This window comes from Onychomys torridus, chromosome 23, assembly GCF_903995425.1.
Source record: "Onychomys torridus chromosome 23, mOncTor1.1, whole genome shotgun sequence".
Taxonomy (NCBI): Eukaryota; Metazoa; Chordata; class Mammalia; order Rodentia; family Cricetidae; genus Onychomys; species Onychomys torridus.
This window is the reverse complement of record NC_050465.1, coordinates 57,101,595-57,127,842: the sequence shown is the minus strand read 5'-3', so window position 1 is coordinate 57,127,842 and position 26,248 is coordinate 57,101,595. Positions and strand designations below refer to the sequence as shown.

The 26,248-nt window shown below is 50.1% G+C and overlaps 1 protein-coding gene across 1 annotated transcript; it reads right to left on the bottom strand.

Moving 5' to 3' along the window:
- Window positions 1-1,350: 1,350 nt before the first annotated feature.
- Window positions 1,351-25,580, bottom strand: Igfbp2 (insulin like growth factor binding protein 2). The gene is made up of 4 exons (XM_036173305.1): window positions 25,086-25,580; window positions 4,396-4,625; window positions 3,607-3,747; window positions 1,351-1,826 (listed from the first exon to the last, which is right to left on the bottom strand). Exons 1-4 carry the CDS (start codon window positions 25,468-25,470, stop codon window positions 1,662-1,664), a joined length of 921 nt encoding a protein of 306 aa, XP_036029198.1. The 5' UTR covers window positions 25,471-25,580; the 3' UTR covers window positions 1,351-1,661.
- Window positions 25,581-26,248: the final 668 nt, after the last annotated feature.

Below are 26,248 nucleotides of genomic sequence, written 5' to 3'. Positions count from 1 at the left end.
AGTTGTGTGTCCATATACATCTCTTTGTGGTTGACTTGCTAATCTGGGACCTTATTCAGGCCCCTCCAGGAACATCTTCTAAAAACTCAGAAGTGACCTTTCTGTGTGAGTCCAGCAATAAGAGTCATCAGCATTTTCCTTGGGGGGCCCAAGTGAAATTCCTTGTCCTGGGCTAAAGTTATTTCGGGGGTAAGAGATTCCCAGTTCCAATGTTTCCCATTCCCCATCTCCCACCGCAATGTCATCTTGTAGCATGAATCTTTTAAGATTTATTATGTATACAGTGTTCTGTTTGCATGTATGTCTGCACGCCAGAAGAGGGAGCCAGATCTCCTTACAGATGTATGTAAGCCACCATGTGGGTGCTGGGAATTGAACTCAGGACCTCTGGAAGAACAGCCAGTGTCCTTAACCTCTGAGGCATCTCTCCAGCCCCCAATTGTAGCATGAATCTTAAAAGTTCTTATTAATAAAAACAAATCCAGGGCCAGTATGGGGGTGAATGCTGGAAGATCAGAGAAGCAGAACAAGCCACAGCTAACCTCACCTTGCCAATTCCTCAGCTGATCCTGTTTCCTCAGACTGGAAGCCTCTGAGTCCTCATCCAGAATGTATCTCAGCTGAACTGCTGCTCAAAAGCCTAAAAGCTTAACCAGCCTAGTTCCTGGACCTCACGCCTTTCTGCTTTCTGGGATTAAAGGCTCACTTCCTGGGAGTAACCATGCCTGGCTGTATCCAGTGTGGCCTTGAACTCACAGAGATCCAGACGGATTTCTGCCTCTGGAATGCTAGGATTTTCTAGCCTCTGCATCTAGTGGCTGTTCTGTTCTCTGACCCCAGATAAGTTTATTAGGGTGCACAATATTTTGGGGAACACAATACCACCACATCATCTGAAGTTTTTGTTTGTTTGGTCGGTTTCGATTTTGGTTTTGGTATTGCTTTGTTCAGGTGTTTGTATGTCACATAGCCCAGGCTAGGTTTGACTCTCAATCTTCCTGCTTGAGCCTCCCAAATGCTAGAACTGCAGACCAATGCATCCAGTGTCCAGTGTCATCTGGATATTGAAGAGGAAGGCAGGCCTATGCTTTCCCTTACCACCCATCCCCTCTAAAGAGTCAGCTGGAGAGGTCCAGCGGGTTGGAAACCCTCCCTGGTGGGAAATAGCCGAATCTTGGGTCCCATCAAAGACCCAGATCTGGGTATAGAAGCATTTTTCCTGTCCCTGTGTATGGTAGGAAACAGTGATCCCCTGTGTTTCCAGGTGTTGGGGCAAGTCGGACGGGAGGCTTAGTCGGCCTCCGAGGCTCCTTCCCAGGGATGTCCCAAATACACATGCAAGGCACACACTTTATTTTTCCTTCCTTTAATCTTAAGTAAAAGAGACACAGGGGTTCAAAAATAAAAATTTCTTTCCCCATTCCCAAGCCTGTATCCAGCACCCCCAGTGACACCCTTTCCTTCCCTCATAGAAGCAGGAATGGAGGTACAGGTCATCTGCAGCTGGGGAGGAGGGTGGGAGGCTTCTGAGCTCAGTGTTGGTCTCTTTCCAAATATAAATACATGTGTCAAAACTGGGAAATCTCACACCCATCACCCAAGCACCCTCCATTTCTGCCAGTGTTTGGGGTGGGGGAGCCAGGCACAGACTGGCTGTGGTTTTACTGCACCCTCTGGGCATGAGCCCCACCAGCCTCTTGCTGCTCATTGTAGAAGAGATGGCACTCGGGGTCTCCCCGAATGGTGGGGGATCCCTGGATCAGCTTCCCGGTATTGGGGTTCACACACCAGCACTCCCCACGTTGTCCATTCAGAGACATCTTGCACTGAGAGGTAAGAACAGGAAAAGGTAAAGATCCCCCCCTAAAGTCACCTTAGCTTACTTCCCCGTCACGCAACCCAGGGCTGACCAGTTCCCAGGAGCTGGGCTACTGCACAGCGATCTTTCCTTGCCATAAGTGAGCACTGGAAAGCTTGTCAGAATGCAGATTCCTATACAGATGGCCCTAAAATGCTTCGTGGCCAACAAGCTTCAGCAGGGCGCTGATACTGTAGGGCCAGGAGCTGTGCCCATCACCAGGGCTGTTGGAGACACTAAGACTGAGAAATGACTCAGCTTCAGTGGAAAACCCAGAGTAGAGTGTAGCCACGGTGTAAGATGAAAACCCTCACTTCACAATGGAGCGTGTACCAGGTGCTGTGCGAGCCAGATATTTCGCCCACTGACATCGAGTCACATCGACAGTCTAGTGACATCTAAGTCACATACTTCTGACAACCACTTTGTGTATTAGGCACCATCAACACCCTACTTTACAGCCGTGAAACTGAAGCCAAAGATTGCTAAAGTGTCTTGTCCCTGGCTCCTAAGAAGAGAGCTGAGATCTGAACTTGGGATGTTCCCATCCAGGGTCCCCGATCTTATCTTATAAGCTTCAGGGATTACTGTTAGAAATGGGTTTGGTGGCTCATGGGGTGCAGGAGAACATCTGTTGCTCATTAGAAGTCTTCTTTATTTCTTCCAAGTTCCAACGGAAGCAATTAGCTCACACTTGGAGGGGAAGACATACAAACAGTTTCTAAGGCTGGTGTCACATCAGAGGGGCTTAATGATGATGGGGTCCAGGAAGCAAGACCCAAAAATGAACAGCAAGAGTCTTGTATCCCAGCCGCTGGCTCCACACATCCCCTCCTCAAGTGAACCCTGACGGCCATCACCAGAAGAGTTCTATGAAATACCCCACACCCGAAAGATCCAAATCTCTCACACAGAAACCTGGCGACTGAATTTTCTTAAAGCTACCCAGACAATCCCACATGCGCTGAGGTCTAAGGTGGTCTGTTTACTAACAGGGTGACAGTCCAGTTCCCATTGTCCCCACCACACCCAGACTCCTGCCAACCACATCCCCTGCCCTCTCCCTTCTCCTCCCTCTTAAAGAAAATGCATGGGTTCTTCTTCCCCTATAAGAGGGTGTGGGGTGGAGGAGGAAGCGAGGGGTGGACCGTCTAAAAGGACTTATACATACAGAGAAGCAGGAGGGTAGAGGCTCCTGGGAGTTTACTCAGACTTCCTTAACTCTTACTAATGTACCAACTACTAAGTTTAGAACTAGACTTTTAGTACTGAACTCCCCAATTTCCCATCTCTCAAGATACCTAGGCACCAAAGAGGCTACTTGGCCAATGGCTAAATTGGTGATTCCGAGAATATGGTTCATGGACCATTAGCAACCCATGGCAGCCTCTTAAAAGGCAAACTGTAGGTTCCTAGCCAACCTACTAAGTGACGACCTCCGGCGGAGGGCCCAGGGGTCAGCTCTCAGGAGAAGATGAAGTGCGAGAGGGTTTAAACCGACTTCTCTCACTTCTCCAGGGCCCTCCTTCCCAAAAGACACCGACAGACAGGAAACAGCTGAGAAAGTGGAGTCAGCCCTGACCTGCCTGAGGACCAAGAGGGAGAAGCCTCCTGGAGCTGATGCATCATCCTTTTGGTTACAGAAGCCTGCATCTAGGCTCAGCTCTCAGCTTCCAAGATGACGAGCAGGTTCAGTGCGGCCTAAGCACAATGGGGCCCCCCCATGCCAGGCTGGCACCCACGCTCACCTGTTTAAGATTGTACAGGCCGTGCTTGTCACAGTTAGGGATATGTAAGGAGTAGAGGTGTTCCAGAGGGCCCCGATCATCTGGAAGGCGCATGGTGGAGATGCGTTCCAGGACTTGGTCCAATTCCTGCTGGCAAGGGGTCTAAAGGCAAAATGGACAAGCGGTTAGTAGGGCAACATCTGTGGCAACCAACCCCACTGTGCCCTCCTACCCTCTAGAAAGTCACATGGCTGTGCATTTTTCCTGCTCTCTTCGAACTCTGACAGACAACAGCTTGAATGAGTCAAAGCGGGCTCCCCTTGAGAGATTAGAGTTTCTGTCTCAAGCCACGGCCCAATCCAGTTCAGACATTGTTCCTAGACAGTTTATACCCCAACCCAATGCAAGTGCTGTCCCTGTACCCCAGCCAATGGCCCAAGCTCCACACCCTAACATAACCTAACCAGGGTCAATTGCCCAGATAGTAAAGCTGAGCTGGTAAGAAACTTCATCACAACACCGGGGAGCAGCTTTGTTTGCACTTCTGGATTTTTCTCTCCCAGTATTCCAAAGTCCAATGGACATGTGGAGGTTTTAGGAGAGATGTCAAGAAACCATGTCGAATCCATTTTAGAGACAGAAGTGCCTTGTGGCTCCCAGGTCATCAAGTATGTCAATGACACCGTTTGTTTTTTGCTTGTTTGCTCATTTGTGGCAGAGTATGCGGGACACAGTGTGACATCCTTCCCAAGGGTGAGGCTCCCTTTCCACAGCCTCCTTCCTCCGTCAGACCCCATTTCTTCCACTGACCCTGGCAGGAGGTGGCCGCAGCTTCTTGGGCTCCTCCAGGCTGAGGTGGTGTTTGCCGCCTTTGCCCATCTGCCGGTGCTGTTCGGTGACCTTCTCCCGGAACACAGCCAGCTCCTTCATGCCTGACTTGAGAGGCTTCCGGCCGGCACTGCTTCCTCCTCCCAGCATGTTCAAGGTCCCATCCACATGATTCTCCACCAGGCTTCCCTCCGAGTGGTCATCACCATTGTCTGCAGAGAAGAGAGGAGACATTCCTGGTTCAGCTTCCCAGAGAGATGGGGCTTGCTGAAGCCTACCCTAAAGGAAGGTAAGGTGGCTGTAATAATAAGGGAGAAGCCTAACAGCTAGACAGTGACAACTATGTCCATGGCCCATGCTCCACAAGCTAGCTGGACTAGCCATCTAGTCACATGGGAACTCTTCGGGAGAGTTGAATACAAAATGTTCCCCCACAGACTATGCTTGAACTCTTGCTCTCCCTGTTGAGGGAGGCTGTGGAGGCTGGCTGGTAGAGAGAAGTTGCTGAGGGTGGAACTCTGAGGGTTAGGGCCCACCCTGCTTCCAGATCCGGTCTGTTTTCTGGTTCAGACTGTGATGTGACAAGCCTCCAATGGCACCGTCCCTACCCTCTTGATGGTGGATGAAGTCCCCTGAAACTATCACCCCACATAATGCATTCCTCCTCTGAAGCTGCTTCCATGGGACATATGATCACGGTGATAACACACGGAGGCTCCACCAGCATCCCCTATCTTTCACACACAAGCTGGAGCTCATGGAGGCTGGGTACTGTACTTGACCAAGATCACCACGACGACCCTGGTAAGTGATGGACCCAGGAGTCGAACTCAAGCTGTGTGACTCCAGAGAAATGGGAGAGCCATCCTCAGTTCTGCCCAAAGCTGGGACATAGGAGCCCAGAAGGATGAAGACAGCCACAAAACTCTCAACACGGAATGGAAATAGGCCATCCGGGGGTCTATCAGAAGAATCTACCAGACTCACCCACAACCACCCCAACTTTAAATTCTCTGAAGAGGACTGAGGTTTAAAAGTACTACCATGAGCTCCCTGAGCTATGGCACGGTTGGCAAGGCAGTACAGGGCAGACAGCCACCTGCCAGTGAGAACCAGGCTCCAGCACTCCTTGTCACGCTCCATCTGCTCATGCATCCCCAATGAAATTCCCATAGTCTTTTGCTCCTAGGCGCCTAGGCTGCTACAGTACTGACCCCACTGGCTTTGCTTCGTTTTGACATCTACCTGCGTGTTGCACCCCATCCCACTGAGAGGCCTCAATGCAGAAACTACGTAGGATAGCTTTGACTCTGTAGATTTAGCTTCTCACAAGGCATGAAACCTAATCAAGCGGTCTGCTCGAGAACAGCCATTCAGTCTCTTGAGACCATCTTACAACCTGCTGCATGCAGGGGAACTCTAGAAGCAGCCCCGAGATTTCAGTCTCAGCCTGGCTCACTCATGTCTTTCCAGGGTAGGTGGACAGAATGAGAATTGGGGGGGTTCAGGTTTGCATGGGGGGGGGGGTCAGGTTTACAACCAGGGACATGCGCTGTCAGTCCAGCCGCAGCCCAGGAGTCCCAGTTAAACCTAGGTGTTCTCAACAAATCTTGCATCACTCAGCCCAGCTTCTAATGCTCACTCAAAAGCTTTATAGTCCCTGTCCCCAAATGGGACAACTCTTAAAGTACTTCTATGGGAACGTTAAGGCATGTAGTTCCCAGAGGACCCCTTCAGCATCCATTCCATAGAGAGGGCACCCGTGATCCCGCTCCTAGGCAGTACCACGAGTTGGAAAGAGGCAGAATTAACTGCGTACTGTCCTGTGTGAGTCATTAGAAACTAGAGGAAGCTCAGCTCTTCCACACCAGGTACATCTACACCTGCTGCTGGGAGGTGCTTTAGCATCCAAAAGCAACCAGGGGAGGTCTGTCCCACACCATCCCGTCATGCAGCTGGGAACTCCAATAAACACAACCCTTGCATTCTTAGGTGGATACAGAGGTAGAGGGCAGGAGCCCTGAAGAAACGTTTCAGGAGATCTGAAATGAGCCAAACCTCGGGAAACAAACATGAGACCTCTGATGCTGGGAATTTTTCACCAGTTTCTAATAATTAACCTTTGAAACATCATGCAATGTTCTGGTCAGGCCCTACCCCAAGGGCCAGGGGTTTCCCAGCCCAATGCAGAAATGACTAGGTTCCATGCAGGGTAGCTCTAGCTCTCCTGCAATAGCTAAGTGCCCCACCCCCAACCCCACCCCACTTCCACCCACAGTCACATAGTCCACAACTCCATGGAACAGGGCACAGGGTCTTCCCAGTATATCCAGAGCACTCAGCTTGCCGATCTATTCTTTCCAAGCCCTCCCGGGCACTTAAACCACAGACAGTAGCCAAAGAAAAATCCCTTGGCTGAATTAAGGTCAGTCCAACATCGAATGCCCAGAACACCCTCTGCCAACCCTGGAGTCATATCTGCAGAGAGACCGGCAATCTCAGATGCTAGATACTTGGGTTTGGCGTCTACAGGCAGGGCAAACTTATCCATTAGACACAGCAGACACAGGATGTAGAAGCCTAGAAAATGTTTTTGTTCACATTAAGGTCAGAAGATAAAAAAATATAACTTTTTAAGCCGGGCAATGGTGGCACACACCTGTAATCCCAGCACTCAGGAGGCAGAGGCATGTGGATCTCTGTGAGTTTGAGGCCAGCTTGGTCTACAGAGCTAGTACAGGACAGGCTCCAAAACTACAAAGAAACCCAGTCTGGGGGTGGGGGGGGACAACTTTTTAAATCAAAAAGTCTTAACATGTAATACTGATATACTTGCATTTATAAGGCCAGATGTTATCATTTTAAAATGTTTTTGTTTTTTTTTTTTTTTATCGAAGGGCCCACAAAGGTGAAAATGCCTAAAGATTCATGCAATGTCCTAATGTGATCCTTGCTGGATCCAGGCCCCAAAAGACCAGGGTCAGTTGGGCAGCTCTCTCCTGGGAGACTAGTTGGCTTCCTGTCCTGAGAGGTCCCCAGCCTCCCCAAGGTGAAAGTCCATTTGTCCATTCCCACAGAGGCCAACATCTGGATTCAAGGGCATGTTTCATTCTCTCCCTTTATTGATCTCACCACTACCAGCAAACATGCCAACAAGATGGGCACCCACGGGCATGGCTTGCTGACACAGGCTCCTTTAAAGGCAGCAGGACATCCATTTCCTTCTCTGGAAGAGATTGCCGGACCCAAGCAGATACATCCTGAAGCAAGAGCCCGAGGAAGAGGGATGAAATGCTGGTAAGTAGAGAGCAAAGGGGTGGTAGGCTGAGAAAGGCCCCGTGCCTTGTCAGTATCCCTGGCCAAAGGTGTTCAAAGGTTCAAGACCAAAGTCTGATTGCCTGAGTCTACAGTCCTTTCCGACTCAGCTTTGAAGTCCCGAACAAATTCCTTAAGCTCCCTGTGCCTCCAGTGACTGTCTGTATAAAGAGAGCAAATGGCTTCCAGCTTCTGGATCTTGCTAGAATGATTCCCAAGAGCTGTTCATATTGTATGTGGAATGAAGCATGCATGATGGGAGTATCTGGATAAGCTCATAAATGCTATTTCTCCATATTGGCCCCCACCTCACCTGAACAAGCATCTCTCCCCCCCACACCGCCCCCCATCATACATTTTTCTGATAGGCTACAGAAGTGACCCACAGGAAAACATTCCAAATAAGGAATTTCAGTGAGAGATGGAATGTTGCCTCAGAACAAAAATATCAAGTTGCATTCTTCGCTGCCTAAGAAAGTTAGATCCGGAATAGTATTTATTAAGCAACCACTTATACGTGCAGCTAAGCAGGCTATGTACAGAGGTCACTGCAGGAAATGTTTCTTAAGCACCCCCAAGATCTAGGTTACCCATAGAGTTGGTAAGCATTGGCTGTTCTCCCCAACATAGCAGCTAAGGAAACGGATCAACATGGAATTTCACAATTGTATTAACATGCAAAAAGGAAAGCTGTTCCAAAAAGAAGAAAGGCAGGCAATGGAATAAATGAAATCAGAGCCCTCAATGGAAGAAGGTCTGAAGAGCATGGGAAACTCCCTTTTCCCCTGACCTTGCTGTATGACCACATCATGCCACTCTAGACATGTGGAAATGAAACAGTCAGCTGAGATGAAAGGGAACAGATGGCTTTTCCTATTTTAGAACTGGCAAACCTGAGGCCCAGGTCCATCTGGGTCTACAGGAGCAAACATGCTCTGCTATCATCAGAGGAGCTTCACACCTGGCCCGGGGACCCATGTTGTCCCATGACCTACACTTACTAACCTGGCTAGGGAACCCAGCTGGAGGCTGACATCAGAAAAGGGCTCCATGTCTAATTCATGCATTCATACAACAATTTTAAGACTTAGTTATGGTGCGTCCCTCTCTCTCTAAGGCAATCCTGTTTGAGCATCAATGACCTTACTCAGTGAATTAAAATCTCCATGTTTTCTAGAGGTCTGGCTTCTTCCACACCAGGTTCTGGTCCCCACTGCTCCACTTGGAAGTCCATGGTTCATGATCTGTGAGAAATTCTAAAGCGTTATTAGCAAAACAAACCCCAAGAACCTAAAAGCAACCCCTTGTTTTGAGTACTTGGCCCTGGTCCTTATCTAGGTGTGGTCAGAAAATGAGCCCTTACCTCCAAGCCATCACCATCTTCCTAGTAAACCAACTAGCTTTCTTCCTGCCTTGTATTTATTCTAAACTATTTCCCAGCCTTCTATCTCATTTTGATCCCACACTCTGGGAGCTCAGGCACCACTGAAGTAAAGACCTTCAGTCTTCAACAGGCGCTGGCCTTCCAGACCCGATGCAATCACTTCTGAGCATTAGAGCACAAGAATTGAGTGCTGGGTGCCTTCCTAACTCTGCTCTGGCTGGACACAGAACTCTCATGGCCCCTCTGCTGTCAGTCCCTCTAAAACTGCACTTAACCTGGAAATCTGCTGTCCCTCTTCCTTCTCAGGCAACTTCTCTACTAGTGCCCATGGCAACAGACAAGTCATCATCAAACTCAAACGGGCAAAGCACCCCCAGAACCAACTGATGGAGTTCCAGACTCATGAGGTAGCTTTCTTCCATGGCTTTGGCCAAACTCTTTAATTTTCCTGATCTTACAACTCTTAAGTCAGAGCAGTGAGAATAATGGATGCAATCTAAACATGATACCATTTTATTACTATCCTCATCCAAACTTCCATCAAGCTTTCTACAAGACGGATAGATGATCTATTTCTTGACTGGGTAAATGTAGGATTATCTGCATGTGGGGGGTGGGGAGTAGCTTATATCTGGTAATAGAATTATCAAATACATGGAAAAAAACTAATTAGATGACAGTTGCCCAATATTCTCTGCTCTGATATTCCTCCACTTTGACTTTTAAGATTTTATTATTTATTTCATTGTATTTATAATATGGATTTTTTTTTTTTACCTGCATATATGTCAGCACACCATGTGCACGCAGTATCTGCAGATGCCAGAAGAGGGTTTCAGGTGCCCCGTGGAACTGGAGTTAGACTGTTGTAAGCCATAACGTGGGTGCTTGAAATCAAACCTGGGTCCTCTGCAAGGGCAGCCAGTGCCCTTAACTGCTAGGCCAGCTCTCTAGCCCCCTCAGTTTGATTTGCGGGGGAGGGAGTCTATTCTATGTTTTGCTTTTTATTTTTCATTTTTTTGCAGTTCTGGGGACTAGCACATGCTGCAGGAAGTAGGGAGGCAGGAGAGATGAAGAGGTGCCTATTTGTTTGTTTGGTTTATATCCATGTTTGTTTGTTTGTTTGTTTTTAAGGAAACCCTTGCATGGAGTGGAAGTTTAAAGTAGATGACTTTGCTTTGTTTTTCTTTTGTGGTTCTGGATATGGAGTCCCAAGTCTTGCAGCCACTGACTGCACTATGGAACTATATGCCTAGACTAGTTATAAATCCTATATGTGGCTAAACAGCAAAGCTCTCTGCTGCTAAACAGAAGTCTTTGGGCAAGATTGGGCTTGCCTAAATTCATTTGATTTACAGAATTTATGCAAAGAGGGAAGGAAGGGGAGGGAAGACCGGGGGAGGGGCTGGCCAGCATGCATGGGTAAATATCCAATACACATAGGAAACAGATTGTGTTAGTGAAAATTGGAAGCCACTCCTTTAGATGGCAGATCACTACCACCACACTCACCTTCATGGCAACCTCCCTCCAGCACACGCTGCAGGAAGTAAGGGAGCCAGAAGAAAAGGAGCCCCACTTGTTTGTTTAGTTAATATTTAATCTGAAGACCTTAGTCTTTTGAAGTGACATTGTATTTTTCCCCCATCATTTTTTCAATAGGTCCAGGACAGCAGGCAGCAGTGGCCTCTGGCTATGGAATCCAGAACAGTGTACAGGGATGCCTGGATACAGAATGGTACACAGGGATGCCTGGATACAGAATGGTACACAGAGATGCCTGGATACAGAATGGTACACAGGGGTCCTTAAATATGGAATGGTGCACAGGGATGCCTGGATACAGAATGGTACACAGGGATGCCTGAATACAGAATGGTGCACAGGGGTCCCTAAACACAGACTGGTGCACAGAGATGCCTGGATACAGAATGGTGCACAGGGATGCCTGAATTCTGAACAGTACTCAAGTTCCTGAATACCAAATGGTGCATGGGTATGTGATTCTTAACGGCGTAGATAGGGATGTTTGTCAAGGTGTAAGTTATCCTGGACACAGTCTAGTTGACTTACCAAGTGACCCTCTCTGGGTTGGTAGGTCCATCTACCCTCTACTGACATCCAGTTTCTGTCCTAACTCTCATCCTTGACCCCCAACCTCCCTTACTCCCAGAATCCAAAGCCGGTCAAGTAAATAAAGCCTGGCATCTCTTGGGCACCACCGCCATGGCCACACTCTAGAAGAATGTCCAGCGGGCCACAACAGACAGCCCTCCTCTCAGAATCATGCTTGTGGAGGGAAATGGCTTCGTCAGTGTTCAGATCCACAAGCTTCAGGGACCATTCTAAGGCTATTGCGCAGAAGAGACTGTCAAGTGGAAAGCTGAGGAAGTACATGCCATCCTCCCCTTATGGGAGAGCAAGGCACCAGAGCACAGAAAGAGGGCAGAGCACTGACCACTTGTGTGAGGAACGCTCTCCATCCCACCATATTCTTACAACACAGGTCTTTGAGCTCCAAAGGCTGACTCAGTTCTAACGTGGTTGGAGAAGCAGGCTGGCTTGCAAGTCAGAGGACATGGTTCTGACCCTGAATTTACTGCCCTTGGTGCTGGGAGTGATGCCAGGCTGGGTGCTGGTCAGGACTAGGCATCAGTGTGTTGTTCATCTGGAAGTCGGGCAGTTAGGCTAGGTCACAGTGTCCAAACGTAACTGTACAAGAGGGATCATCTGAAACCTTTAAATATAGTCCTGAACCCAAGCCCTGGAGATCCAGAAACACCAAGCCTGGGCTAGGATCAAGGAACCTGTATTTCAAACAAGAACCCTCAAACACTGGCATTTCCAGGGTTCCGTCTTTCTGTGATTCTTCCGTGGGCCTTTCTTGAAGTCCTTAGTGAGAAGAAAAAGAGATCTCTTCTATTGGAGCAAGACAGCCTCGGGTAAATACTTCAATCTGTCTCCCCATTGGCTCCTAGGTTTGTAGAGAGACACATGTGTATGCTTACACACATGCAGAGGGGCTGCCCTCCTTGGCCAGGCACCATGAAGATCTCTAGGGCATGCCCTCACACTGCAGGCTCCCCTTGAGTGAACACTGCTTCACTGGAGCCTCCCTGCCTGTGCATACTCAAAAAAGGGCTGCTTTATAAACACCAGGTTCATTCCTGGAATCGCGAAGACCTAGGGAGGGTCAGAGCTGAGGCAGACAGTTTGAGAAAACAAAAACATACTCAAATTCAGCCCAGGTCCTCTGGGACTCTGCAAGCCAAGTTGTCCTTGAAGACCCAGAGAAACCGATATCAAGACGGCAAACAGTACTATCAGTTTTCACTTCTTCCCATGAGTCCTGAACACTTCCTTCTCCAGCTCACTCACGTCATCCAGGAACCTGGCAAAGCAACTCAGTGACCAAAGGCCCAAGTGAGGAGTGTGCGCGCCTTAGCAGACCCTGGGACCCAGAAGCTACAGGGGCAGAAAGAAAGTATCTGACCCCCAAAGTCTACTTGTGCACAAAGTATGTGCATAAAAAATGTTCAACTATCTGTAGTAGTAAATTATTAACATCTTGACCAGAAGGTGCTACAATTGCAAATGAAAACATACAGTTGATATGGAGCAGCCATAAAGACAAGCTTTCACCTGTGTGAACACCAATAGATTCATAGTGATAGCAGCCTTAAGATAACCACCTGCCGCTCCTCCCCATCTCAAAGAGGGTAAGGATGAACTTGAAGAGTCCTAGAGCATTCCTGACTAGACAAGGCCTGAACTGTGACACGGCAGGCACACCACTCTCACTGACTGACGCAATGTTGCCAGTACAGCTTGCCCACCAATAAGTCTCTCCACGGGCCCCTCTCCATTTCTCTGTGACACAGATAAGTGGAAGGATGTGTCAGGGGAAGACCCAGAAACAAAGGAAGAGGGCCCATGACCCAGGAAGGACAAAATGAAGGAATAAAGACGCTCAGCCCAGAGAACAGAGTCAAGCGTACCCTGGTGCAGCCCAAGGGGTCAGTGGTGTGGGGGCTCAGCAGATGCAAGGAGGTAGAGATGTCCAAGGGGCTGTTCTGCCTCCCCAACAACAGGTAAGAGGAGAGATCCAGGTGACTGGAATTTCACAAGAAAGAAGAAAAAATAAGTGGCAAATAGCATGGGGAAAATCACACATCTCCTCTGGGATAACTTAGGAGGGCCCTTTGAAGGAATAAGGAGGACGGATAATGTGGCTACCGAGGACGCAAAGCCACTTGACTTTGAGTTGATAACAAGACATCACTGGACAAAACATCCCAGTAATTCAACTCCACTTCCGTCCTAGTACTTCAGGTCTGGTCCTTTAACAAAAAGGGGGAGATGGGGAGGAATCAGTGTCTGATAAAGGGCCTGTCCCCAAGCCTGACAACCTGAGTTCAATTCCCGGGAGGTTTGAATGATAGGTTCCCCCCAGGGTCTCTGGCTTTTGAATGTTTGTCCCTAGTTGGTGGCGCTGTTTAGGAGGTTTGGCTTTGTTAGAGGAAAATGTCACTGGAGGTGGACTTGGAGAGTAAAGAGACTCTGACCACTCTTGAGTTTCTTGGCTTCATGACTGCAGTTAAAAATGTGATTCTTAGCTTGCAACTCAGCCGCCCGGCCCATCTCTTCACTGTCATGCAATCCCTCTGGGTGAGCAATAGAAAAGTAACTCACACGAGAACTCACACAAGCCATCCTCTGACTGACACAGGCACCCTGGTGCACACGCGCGCAAGGGTAGGTGGGTATGTGGAAGGGTCTTGAGGGATGAGAGGAAAGGGAGAAGCGATGTAATTATAACCTCAAAAATTAATAAATAGAATTGTAAAATTTCTACATCATCACAGATGGAAAAGAAGTTTGCTTTTCTGGAAGATCACATGCCTTCTTCCAAACTTGACTCTCTTCTGTGGATTCTGCCGCTTCAGGGAACTCGCTGTTTGAGAAGATCTTCCTAGGGCTGGAGAGATGGCTCAGTGATTAAGAGCACCAACTGCTCTCCCAGAGGTCCTGAGTTCAATTCCCAGCAACCACATGGTGGCTCACAACCACCTGTAATGAGATCTGGTGCCCTCTTCTGGCCTGCAGTCATATGTGCTGTATACATAATAAATAATAAATGAATCTTTAAAAACAAACAAAAAAAATTTTTAAAATACATTAGAAAAGCTAATTAATGTGAAGAGTATTCCACGCCCTTCCCTGGAGTACCTTCCTAATTCATTGATTTCTTTAACATCACACCGTCTAGGCCTCCACAGCAGCAAAAGCGGTTAGGGAATAAGCAAGAAGCAGTGAGCAGTAAAAGCATGAGGTGGGGGGACACAGGTTTCTTCTAGGGCCTATATCCAAACCACTGTCCCCTCTATTTGATTCTGATGATGTGACCCCACAGTCCTGGTCCAAGAAAGTGATACCTACTGACCTTTCCAACCACTCTCCCATCACCTTCCCATCGGGACGGCCTCCTCTCGGTCTCCATAACACCGCCCTCAGATACTCCACCCTGACACACTGAACCCAGAGGAAGTAGAAAGAACTGTAAAGCCTGCAAGGATGTCCAGGCTTGCCAGCCACACTCTCAAACCAGCACGCCAGTGTCCTGAATACAAATAAGTGTCTTTAAATAGGTCACCGTGCTCTCTCCTCTTGCTTCAACTCAACGTTCGCTGACTTGTGACTCATCGAATACTACATCACATCCATCGCCGTCCTTGACATGTTGCTCTCTTGGTTGAAGGGGCGACAATCCAAACCAGAAACAAATGATGGTGCCCTGAGCAAGAATTTTCACGTCTGGGCCAATGAGATGGCTCAGTGGGTAAAGGCGCTTGCTGTGCAAGCGTGGTGTCCTGAGTTTGATCCCCAGAACCCACATAAAGGTGGAAGGAGAGAATCAACTCTGCAAAATTGTCCTCTGGCCTCCACATGTGTTCCATGGTATATGCAAACTCCCCCACCAGACAGACAGACAGACACACACATATACACACACACATAATGATGATGATGATGATGATGATGATGATGATGATGATGATGATGATTTTTAAAAGGATCCTCATTTCTGGGACATAAATGAGCCATCAAGCTATCACAAGAATCATCCTTAGGGATGATTTCCATGGCCATGACTGCCCATTGGAAATCCTCAGACATGGACTCCAAGCTCTGGATTCCCTGAAAGCTTTGCCAAGCAATATGCTACACCAGGCATCCTCCTCTGTCTCCTTATTGTTTTGAGACAGGTTCATTCACTGAACCTGGAGCTTGGTGGGTTGCAACTGGAATGGCCGACCAACCAGCCCTAGTGAGCCTCCTGTCTCTGCCCCCAACACCCCTACACCCCAGCAGCTTTCTTTTGTAGGATCCTAACTCAGATAACAAGTGCATTTATCTACTGAGCCAGCTCCCTAGCCCTACCCCCAACCTCACCACCCCCCCCCCCCATCCATGCTACACCTCATCAGAATTCTTGAGATCTGACTTCGTCTAAACAGGCACTGACCTCTGCTGAGATGGGGAAAGAAGAAGAAAGAAAGAGATCAGAGTGTGCATACCATCATTTGATTATTTGAGTTTCTTAGTCATTTGTATAGACAACTCCGTTTATCATCAAACCGTCACAAGAGATTGATGAATTCATATCCCCTCTCACATTTGATAACAGCCCTGGAGTTTGAAGGCCAGCAGCACAGTTACCTTATCAGAGGCAGGGCCCAAACCAAAGCCAGGTTGCTGGCCTACACAGCTCTTAACTCCTCAGAATGCCTTCTGAACATAAGATCACTTAAGGAAAGGCAACCAAGACATTTCAACCCCTACGGAAGCAGGTTACCAGTTAATATGCCAAGTGGTCCTGCCCAACCACAAAAGCCTTTCCGACCCAGGAAGCCCAACCCACTTGACCCTTTTATCCTGCCTGGAACACCTCGTATGACTGTTGGTACAGAACCAGTCAGCATTATCCGGCACAAGGGAAGATCTCAAGACACCAGGGAACCGCTATTCTCTGTCTTTTCTTGGCCTTGGGCACTTCAGAAAGCAAGTTCAGCATTCAGGGGAGGCTGGGCATCTCCATCCAGAAGTAAAGACAATAGTCCCCAAAGAAACTTCCTGGGGAGCTGCATAAAGGAATGTTTTTGGGGTTTTGTTTTGTTTTGTTTTGTTTTTTTGATAAGTTATCCCTTGATTACTGCCACCCAGGGAAAAAGAACTTTTCCAAGAAGCAGTGTCATGCCCTACTGATCTTGTGCACGTATCAACTCCGGTGGGAGAGAACACAGGAACAAGGATCCAGGGCCATGGGTTTGCCTTGGCGCTTGACCCAGAATGCAGCCTTGATTTCTTCCTCTGACTCTGAGCTGTGTAGAAGGAAATGCCTGCAGCAAGGCATTTCCAACTGTCCTGGATTCATCGTCTGCCTGTCAAGATGGCACCCTGGCTAACTGCTACCAGCTCTCTCCTACCCCACAGTCTAACTCTGACCCGCCAGCTGGAAGCCAGCCCCCCATCTTTTCAACCCACCAGGATGAGTACACTAAATAGGCTCCTCTAGTCTTCCAAGCTCCAACAACCTGCCAAGGCCTTCAGGGCCCCATCCCCCTTCCCTCCTCGACATCCTGGCTCTGTTTAGTTCCTTGAATGAACATAGGCTAACACACCTACACCCGTCCACTAATTAGAAACCTCCCCAGGCTTCTCTCCCAGCCAACTCCACCAGGGTCTGTGGGCTAATTTCTCTGCCCAGCACCTGGAGGTGTGCCAACGCATCCCCTTCCCCCCAGTCTTCACTTCTGCCCTGCTTCCCAACCGCCAGGAAGGGATGTGGGGCAGCCAGCCAGAAGGGCTTCAAGGCTTCCAATTGCCTACCCTCCTCAGAAAAAAAAAAGAAAGGGGAAAAAATTTCTAACTGTAGTGGACTGTACTTCTCTCCCAGAAAGCCAGCTCTCTGAGCAAGGTCTCCCTCTGAGTCCTGACTGACACCCAGGCTGAGCCAGCCCAGATCTTCCTTGGCTTTGTTAAGGAACAGAAGGGGAGGGGGCTAGGAGCCAAGGAGGAGGAGGGGATGGGGGATGGCCCGTTCTCCACTAAAGGAAAAGGGGGGGGAAATCCCTCATTCGGCTCATTCTGGGGGGAGTGACTAGAGAAAATGAAAGCCCCACACATATCCTTGGTCTCACAACTCATCACTGAAAAGGCTCCGCCTTCCCATGCCTACCACAAAGGCCCTCAGGGTCTTGGGTTCCAACCTAAATATATACTCACCACCCCTGCTTGCCTAGGGTCCCACCTCAATTAGATGCCTAAAAACAGTTGTCACTGAGCACATACAGGCTACTACCACTCAAGAGAGGACTTTCCAGGGTCCCAGATTCCTCAAACATTAGGCAAGCCCCCCAGTACTCAGAAAACCCTGTCCAGGCCAGCATGCTCCTGAGGATCACTCCTTCCTGAAACTGACAGGAAGCAGCCCCATCAAAGCAGTGAGGTCAGCTCTGGAGACCATACAGTAAGAAAACATTGTCCTGGAGAGAACATCCAAATTCTTTGCCAGGATCATGCTCAAACCCCTGGCACCCTAGGCTCAGAGACACCAGTCCTGAAAATTTCTGTTTCCCTGGAACAAAAAGGGGGGTCTCTGGGATCTTCACTGGGTTTGGCCACTGCATGCCCCTGAACACACCTCCACGTGCTAAGTGTGCGGAGCACTTGTGTTAGTATGTGAGCCTACTGTTCTGAAGCCTGTGTCCAGCCAGCTTCCTGGGAGGAACACCTACAGAGAAAGGGCATCCCATCAGCACCATCCTTGTCCAGTGACACCTTAGCTATTCTCCCATCTTTCCAAGCTCTGATAGACTCTGTAAGGTTCAGTCCCCAGGTTGGCTGCCCGGTGAAAGCAGGCAGGACTCCACCCTTTGTCATAAGCTAAATGAACAGAAAAGTTGGCACAAGAACCCAGGAGTCCCAGCTCTAGGGTCATCTCTGTCGCTCTGGTTTTCTACTCTGGGCACTGTCAAGTGTGAACTACAGCCCTGGAATGGTCAGTCCCAGAAATTTGGACATGGGCCCCAAAATGCACTCAAAAAAATCTAACTCATCCACAAGAAATGCAAACCATTTCTTCTCAGCTGGTTTTGTATTGCATTGAAGTGTAGTTTCATTACCTCTTCCACAAAAGGACTCTCTAAAGCCCAATGGACACAGGTCAGAGAGAGATGGACTTCTTCCTTTTACAGGTAAGGAGGCAGGCCATCATGTGACACTCCCACAAGACAGCAGGCTCTGAGCAATACGCATATTGTCTACTTTGTTGTTGTTTTTGTCTTGTTTTATGGAATAGCTAATCTCGTTTGTCAACTCATTGAGTTCTACAATCAAATGAGAGAGGGCTTCTAGGTGCCCCTGAGGGGTATTATCTTGATGAACTTAATTGACATGGAAAAAAACCTGCCCACTGCAGGTGGCACCATTCCCTAGGCTAGGGTCCTTAACTGTGTAATAGGAGAAAGCAAGCAGAGGACACGTATTTATCCTATGCTTCCTGCATGCTGTACCCCTGGGGCCATGACCTCCCCTCCATGATGGACTGTGTCCTTGAACTCTGAGCCAGAATAAATGCTGCCTTCCTCCAGCTGCTGTTGTCAGAAAATTTCATCACAACAACAGAAAAGTGGTTAGAAATGAGCAGCCCACCTGACTTATCCAGACTGGCCTTCACTTGAAGGGCCAGCTAACAAAATAGCAAAGATGTCACTGGTCAAGATTAAGTCAGCTAATGTGCATAACAACAAATTTGGGTAAGACACACAGCTAACATGTGTGACACTTCCCACAACTAGCCTAATATACATGCCCTGAAAGAAATCAAAATGATCCCTACTTCACCAAACCTGTTTCCTGAGAAAGGCCCATGCTCATCATGAGCTTTGTTTTGTGGCTTTGGTTTGGGTTTGGGTTTAAGGAACTCACCATGTAGTCTAGACTATCACCTACCTCTTGACTGACCCAGCCTGTCTCCCAAGTGCTGAGATTCCAGACACGTGCCATCAAATCCAGCCCACCACACAGGCTGTTAGACGCGATGTCCACATTGGGCCCAGGTTAGTTTAACAGCAAAAGCCAGGCTACTTCCCCCCTAAACTGTTGTCTACATAGTCCTTTCTCTCCAGAGACTGTGTGAACCTTCTGTCTTCTTCATCTTCTGACTCACCTCACATGCTGGCCCCTTATGGTTTTGTGGTGTCCTCTCCCTCACCAAAGCTGACAGTGGTGTACCATGACCTAACCATCACCCAGATGCAACAGGTATCCAGGAACAAAACCTCTGGCCCATAGGCTCAAAAGCATTTCTCCACCAGCAGCTCAACCCTGACTTGAGCAGAGGTAGAAAGCAGGGTTCAGCAGCAGGAAACAGGCAAAAAGTCTTAGCTCTTATACTAGGTTTCTCCACTGAGGGACCTAGGATGGAAGTACAAAAAGCTCCCTTCCTAGCTGGGTGGTGATGGCATCCGTGTGCATTTAATCCCAGCACTCGGGAGGCAGAGGCAGGCGGATCTCTGTGAGTTCGAGGCCAGCCTGGTCTACAGAGCAAGTTCCAGGACAGCCAGGGCTATATAGGATAAATTCTGTCTGGAGTGGGTGGGAGGGGACAAAACTTCCCTCCCCTAGGGGGAGGGAGGAAAACTGGGCCCAAAGCAGTCATTTCAAAATAGGACAAGGACACAAGAGGGGCTGACCCATCTTTGGATGGCTGCTGGCCACCACAGGAAAACGAAGGCCAGAGATAACAAAGAGAAGCCGAGGGGCCTGGAACATCTGCCAGCCAGATCTCGGGCTCCCCAGTGAAACAGCTGTAACTCTCTCCTCTCTGCCTCCCTTTTAGCAAAAGCAGCAGGACTCTCCTTCACGAGCAAAGTGCCACGTCCCTTGTCTATGGAAGTCTCATTCTCCGACCTAGCCCCTGCCTGCTCCCTGACGGTCAGCCAGCCTTTTTCATTCCGGAATCAGCGTTTCGTTCAACATTCCGGGTCTCCAGTAACCTTCCAGGCCTCCCTCTGATTGGAGCTGCAGAAGGCTGGGGACTGATAGATTATCCATGTTACTTGTTCTGAGCACAGTCCACCTACTTACCATGTAGTCAAGGACTCCGGCTGGGCCCGCAGTGGGACAGGCACAGGAAGAGACAACCATGTGTGTGTCTGGAGTTGGGGGGGGGGGGGAGGGAGATACAGAGACTTCAAGGTCAGGATAGAGGCAAGAAAGAACTGAAAATGGAGAAGGCAAATACTAAATGCAGCCAGTGGTGGACGGTCGCAGCATTGAGACCCAACCAGTGAACTAATGGTTTCTGCCCCTCCTCCAATCCCTTTGGTGGCCCTGGCCTTACCTTCCAGGTGTGATTTACCCTCTTCTCCATTCCATTGGCAGGGAGGGCTTTTAGAGATCTCTAGTAGTCCTGATTGCAATCCATCTGACTTTTTATAACAGTGAAGAGCCACGCTCATCTGATCCTGAGACCTCTCTGAGTAAGCCCTCAAATGTCTGATGCTGGGTGGATGGACTGATGCTGGGGGATGGACTCCTGCTTCTGAGCAATCTGTGGCGTTTATTATTATAATTACTACTATTCTGGGTGGGGGGGTGCTAGGGGACACATGCCACTGCATGGCTCCTTCCACAGTAGGTTCTGGGGATTGACCTCAAGTCATCAGGTTTGCATGGCAGGTGTTTTTATTTATCAGCTGAGTCATCTCCGCAGCCCCGGAGTGCTTTTATAGGGTTATTCCCACTGAGTTGCCCCCCCCCCCCCCCCCCCCCCCCACCCCATCTTCAGGAAATGTTCTGCCTGAATACTCTAGGATGTACTGCTCAGGTAGACGGGCAGCGAAGGCCATCCCCAGCATCCCTCTTCCTTTGGCTCCCTAGCAAACTCAATAGGCCGCGTTGGCTGAGAGCCCCTGCATAGAGAAGCCTTCCATAAACACAGCCAGTGGGTCCCTTCTGCTAATTCTCCCACCTGTTCTAACTCAGAGCATCCTTAGCTCTATTTTGTTAAAATGCTTTGAAAGTTTGAAACATTACAAAAGGTTTTTGCTTTGTTTGTGGGGTTTTTTTTCTTTTTTGTTTGTTTGTTTGTTTGGTGTTTTGAGGCAGGGTTTCACTGTGTAGCCCTGGCTGTCTTGGAACTACTCTGTAGACCACGCTGGCCTCGAACTCAGAGATCCGCCTGCCTCTACCTCCCTCTCTGCCTCTGGAATTAAAAGCGCCAAGTTTTTCTTTTTTAAAAATTTTTATTATTTGTTGTTATTGTGTATGTGGGAGGCTGGGCCCACATGCCATGACACACGGATGAAGGTCAGAGGACATTCATGGAGTAGGTCCTCTCCTTCCACCTTAACAGGGGTTCCCGGGATCAAGTTCAGGTTGCCACACTAACACCTTTCCTACCCACTCAGCCATCTCTGCCAGCCCACGGGATTTGTCCTTCTTGAGGCTTTCTCTAAGGAACTGGGTCATCATTGCCACACAAAGAAAACCATGCAGGGAACATTGCTGACATTTGTAAAAGGCAGGGAACGAACCTGGAACAGAGACTGGACATCGAAGCTGCTTCCAGTCCCAGCCCCTGGACCAAGGCAGGCCAAGGCCACAGTATGTGCCTCCCTGGCCCCCTCCACTGCCCTGACTCTCATGCCTTGGTACACAGAGCCACACCCTGCACAGGTCCCAAACCAACCAACCCCAGGAGTCCCCAGCCATCCTAGAGCAATGACCTTAGTCCCTGCCTCACCCTTCCATGGCCCTCAGCGGAGTGCAGTCACTTAGCCAGACTGGGTAAGCTCTGTCCAGAATCGGGACAAGGAGCTGGAAGGTGGCGCTAAGAATCAGCAGAGACCGTGAGTCCCACTCATTCCAGGGTCTATTTTACCATTTTTGAACTCGGTATGCAAATTTATGCAAGACGAGATGCAAAGCAGTGCTCTGAGCCAGAAGTCCCATGGCTTTCTCCCCCTTAGTCTTGAAGCCGAAGTGAATCACTGTAAATCAGGTTGCCCCTCTCCTAGTAACTGAAGACTCAGGCCTCCCCAGCCATCACCTATCAGCAGCCTGGCCCTTGTCACTCCGGGACTTTAAATGACTGAGCATTTCTATAGCACCTTTATATGTGCTCAGGGCCAGACGGCCACTTGGGCGGCCCCGCCCCTCAGCATAATCCCTTGCATTGTATGAAACCCGGAGGCAGGGAGGGATGGAGGACAGGAGACAGGGGAGCTGCTGAGGAACCAGCTTGGCTGAATTCTGAAAGGGTTTAGCCTGGCCCAAGCCTCCACCCTGTATTCAGTGACCCCACCAGAGATTTCTTTTTCTTTCTTTCTTTTTTTTTTTTTTAAAGGTACTTCTGCCCACTCCACCACCTTATCCCCTCCCAGACCCTTTATAAAGCATGGATTTGCGACAGTTCTCGGAGTTCACATTTCCTTTTTCTCCCAGGGCCTGATTCCCAGCCTGATTTCTGTTTCTATGAACCAAGAAGGCCCAGCCCATCACCTCTTGGGATGCAGGATCACCACCAGCCACTTTCGACCCACTGATGTGCCCGCCCCCCACCCCCTGCCTTCCTGCCACCCCCAGGAAGCCAGCAACACGGCCCCTGAGTCCCTGGGAACAAAGACAAAAGAGGTAGCAGCAGAGCCGGAACTGCTGGGGTGCGCTGCGTGGAAATAAGAGGGGATTGCTTAAAATTCTCAAAAGCACCCTGCTCAAAGAGGAATGCTGCCCATGGGGGGGTGGGGGGCTCAGCCTTCGGAGTCGGGAGGAGAGGGGTAAAAGACAGTGAGTGGGTGGGGAGGCAGCGGCCTTCCTTGCTAAGATCTGTCGGGGCCGTGTGTGACTTCTCCTCCCCATAACTGGGACTTCAACATTCTCCCTACAGAGTCCCTAGTCCCTTGCCCCAACTCAAAAGCCTCCCACGGGCCTAGAAGTGTCTATCTTTGCCCCTCATTAGAGGCCCTTGCAAAACCAGGCTCCCACCCAAATGACCCCTTTGATAGCCCTGCAGTCCTGCTGACCACCGTTTCCAAGTGTACCCACTCCCACCCCCCCCCCTACCTTGGTTAATCCCCGCCCCCCCCCCTCTACCAGACAAGAACACACACACACACAAAAAGGAAGGCATCTGGACCTTGCTTGGGAGAAGGCCGGGGCAGCAGCTGGGATGAGTCAGTGGAAGGGAGACCCATAACCAGGCAGAAAATCCAGAGTGACATTCTTCCCACGAACTCACCTCATTGTCCCCTAGCTCCCCTGACAACCCCCTCCACCCCACCCCACCCCCACCGCCTGTAAGGAACAGTGACCCAGGGAACCTGCCACATCTGTTGCCTGCACAAGACTCCAATCTATTTCAGAGTCTTGGGAAGCAGGAAGGTTTCATTTCAGGGTTAGAATGAATGTCATGGGGAACTGGGGGGAAGCACTAAAACCATGGGAGGGCAGTATGCCAGGATTTGGTAACATGGTCCAAATTTAAGGATTCTGCAAGGTCTGTTGAGGAAGCTGGCTCTGGGGCCCCAGAGGTGATGGGGGAGGAGGGAGGGCATGGAGAGAGGACTTCTTTTTCTTTTTATTACTATTTAGAAGCAAGAGGCAAGGATTAATTCCAAAGCAGACTGAGAGAGAAGAAAGAAACCCTGGGACTCCAGTCAGAGGAAGCCCCACCTTGCTCTGTACTCAAGGTCAAAAAATGTCTCCAAGAATGAGAAGGCTTCAACTGACCTCTAACTCTGTTGGGGCGGGGTGATAGCAGACCCAGGGAAAGTGTGGGGTGTACAAAGAAATCGAAAAGCAGAAAGAATGTTCTCTCTCTCTCTCTCTCTCATTCTTTCTCCCTCCTTCCTTCCTTCCTTTCTTTTAAACCAACACCTCTGAGAAACTTGGTCAAAGTCTCCTTTTAAACATTAGCGAATAGTGAGCACAATTCAGCACTGTCCCCAAGACGAAATAAAACAATTATAGCTTTCTCCAGACCGAAGGGGCAGGAGGCTTTGCGTAATGAAGAAGGAAAAAAGTGAATTGTGTTCCTCAAGTTAACTTTTTTTTTTTTGAAAGAAGGGTTCCTTAACAAAGAACCCCACCTCCCCCATTCTGGGGGATAGGAAGAGTTCTCTAGATTTAGGAGGAGGTAGGGTGTGACACACCCATGTTAGGAGTTCTCGCTTCCCGGCTCTCAAGCTGCTCCAGCTATCAGACCTGAGGCCCAGATGCTCAGCCGCACAGCCTGGCTACCAGGGTGCCGGAATGCAGCTGGCGATCCGGCTAGGGTTACACAGATGGAGGCCCCTCCATTCTCCACGTGCAACCTTACCCTATAAAAAACACCAGGTCTTTTCTTCTCACCTCCTAATGCCAGAAGGAAGGATCCCTCCATGCGATCCCTTCTCACCCGACGTCTGCGGGGGTTACCTGCGCCCGGTGGCCTCGGCCTCCCAGCAACTTTCCCACCAGGGAGCATTCGACTTGGTGATCACTGACTCAACCTGTGTTCTAAGCAAGTTTCAAGTTCCTACAGGCCCAGGCCCAGGCCCACCCCGCCGCCCCTAGATCTGACCAAAGTGATCCTCACCACTAAGTCCCGCCAGAGTAGAAGTGAGGGTCACTTTCACTCAGGGGAAGACCGTGGTGACACGGTGTCTCCTTCTCCCTCCTCGTTTACCCCACCAAATCCCGCCTGCTCAACCTCTAGCCTCCCTCCCGGGAATCTATCTTTCGGGTTCCCGCTCTCCAGAGTCTCCCTGGATCAGATCAAGGACTGGTCTGTTTCTCGTCTACAACAGTCCCAGGGTCCAGACAGACTCTCCTTCCCCCACGTGAGGGCTGCCGGTCAGGAGACCCCGCTGAACTGAGTGATTTCCTTCCCCCGCTCCCCCAAACTAGTGCTCACTGTCCGCATTACCTGCAACCTGCTGTGGGGTGGCGCCCACGCGACTCTTTTCACAGGTACCCGCGCCGGTGACCAGCGCTTTCAGGGGCAGCTCGGAGCCGGGATTGGGGTAGCAGCGCAGCATCTGGGCGCAGCGCGGGGTGTAGACGCCGCACGCCTCGCCCTCCAGCCGTGCGCACACCGAGCAGCAGCCGCAGCCGGGCTCTCGCACCAGCTCGGCGCAGGGCCCGTCGGGCGGGGGTCCGCAGGCGGCCAGACGCTCGGGCGTGCAGGGCGGGCAGCGGAACAGCACCTCGGCGCGCACTCCGGGGCCGCAGCCGCCCGCGCCCAGCAGCAGCAACAGCAGCAGCGACGGCAGGAGCAGCGACAGCGCGGGGCCGCCCAGTCTCGGCAGCATGTTGGCTCGTGGGCAGCGTTAGTGCAGCGGGGCTGAGCGGGCAGGTGGCACGGTCCTGGCGAACGCGGGAGACGCCTCCTTGCCTTCTTTCTCCTCCCCCGCCTCTGCCGAGTCCTAAAAAGCCTGCTTCTCCCCCCCCCCCCTGCCTTCTCCCCTCCCCCTTTTGGAGACCACTCCCTTCCCTCCCCCCCAACCCCCCCCCACACACACAGGCACTCCTGTGTGTGGGCATGTGCTTGCGCACACACCCACTCGCCCACCCTACGTTACTAGGGCCTTAAACTGGTCCCCCACTCCTCGGTGACCACGGCTTTGCACCCTTCAGCCTTGGCTCGCCCGCTCCGAGAGAGTAAGAATAACTTGCAAGCGTGGGTAGAATCGGCGTGGAGTGGGAAAGAGCGGGTGCTTTTGTCTCCTTTCTTTTAGTTTAGTTGGATTTGGAAGGACTTAAGTTTGCGCACTTCCCACGTGGCCGGCTCGGAACTGACTGCTGGGGAAACACAAAGGCAGTCTTGACCTTAAAGATTTCGGCGCTCACACCGACTCACTGCAGCCCTCGAGTTGCTAGGAACAATGACCTTGACTAAGTCCCCAGGAAGTTCCGTCTTTCTAGACCAGGCTCGTCCCAAACAGCACCTCCCAGCAACAACTTCAGTAGCCCGAACCAGAGCTCAGGGCTACAACAGATGTAACCCCGCTGTATTTCCTGGTACCTCACAAATCTCCTCCCTTCCCATCCCTCACCCCCAAGCCCTCTAACCTCTGAGAGATCCAGACC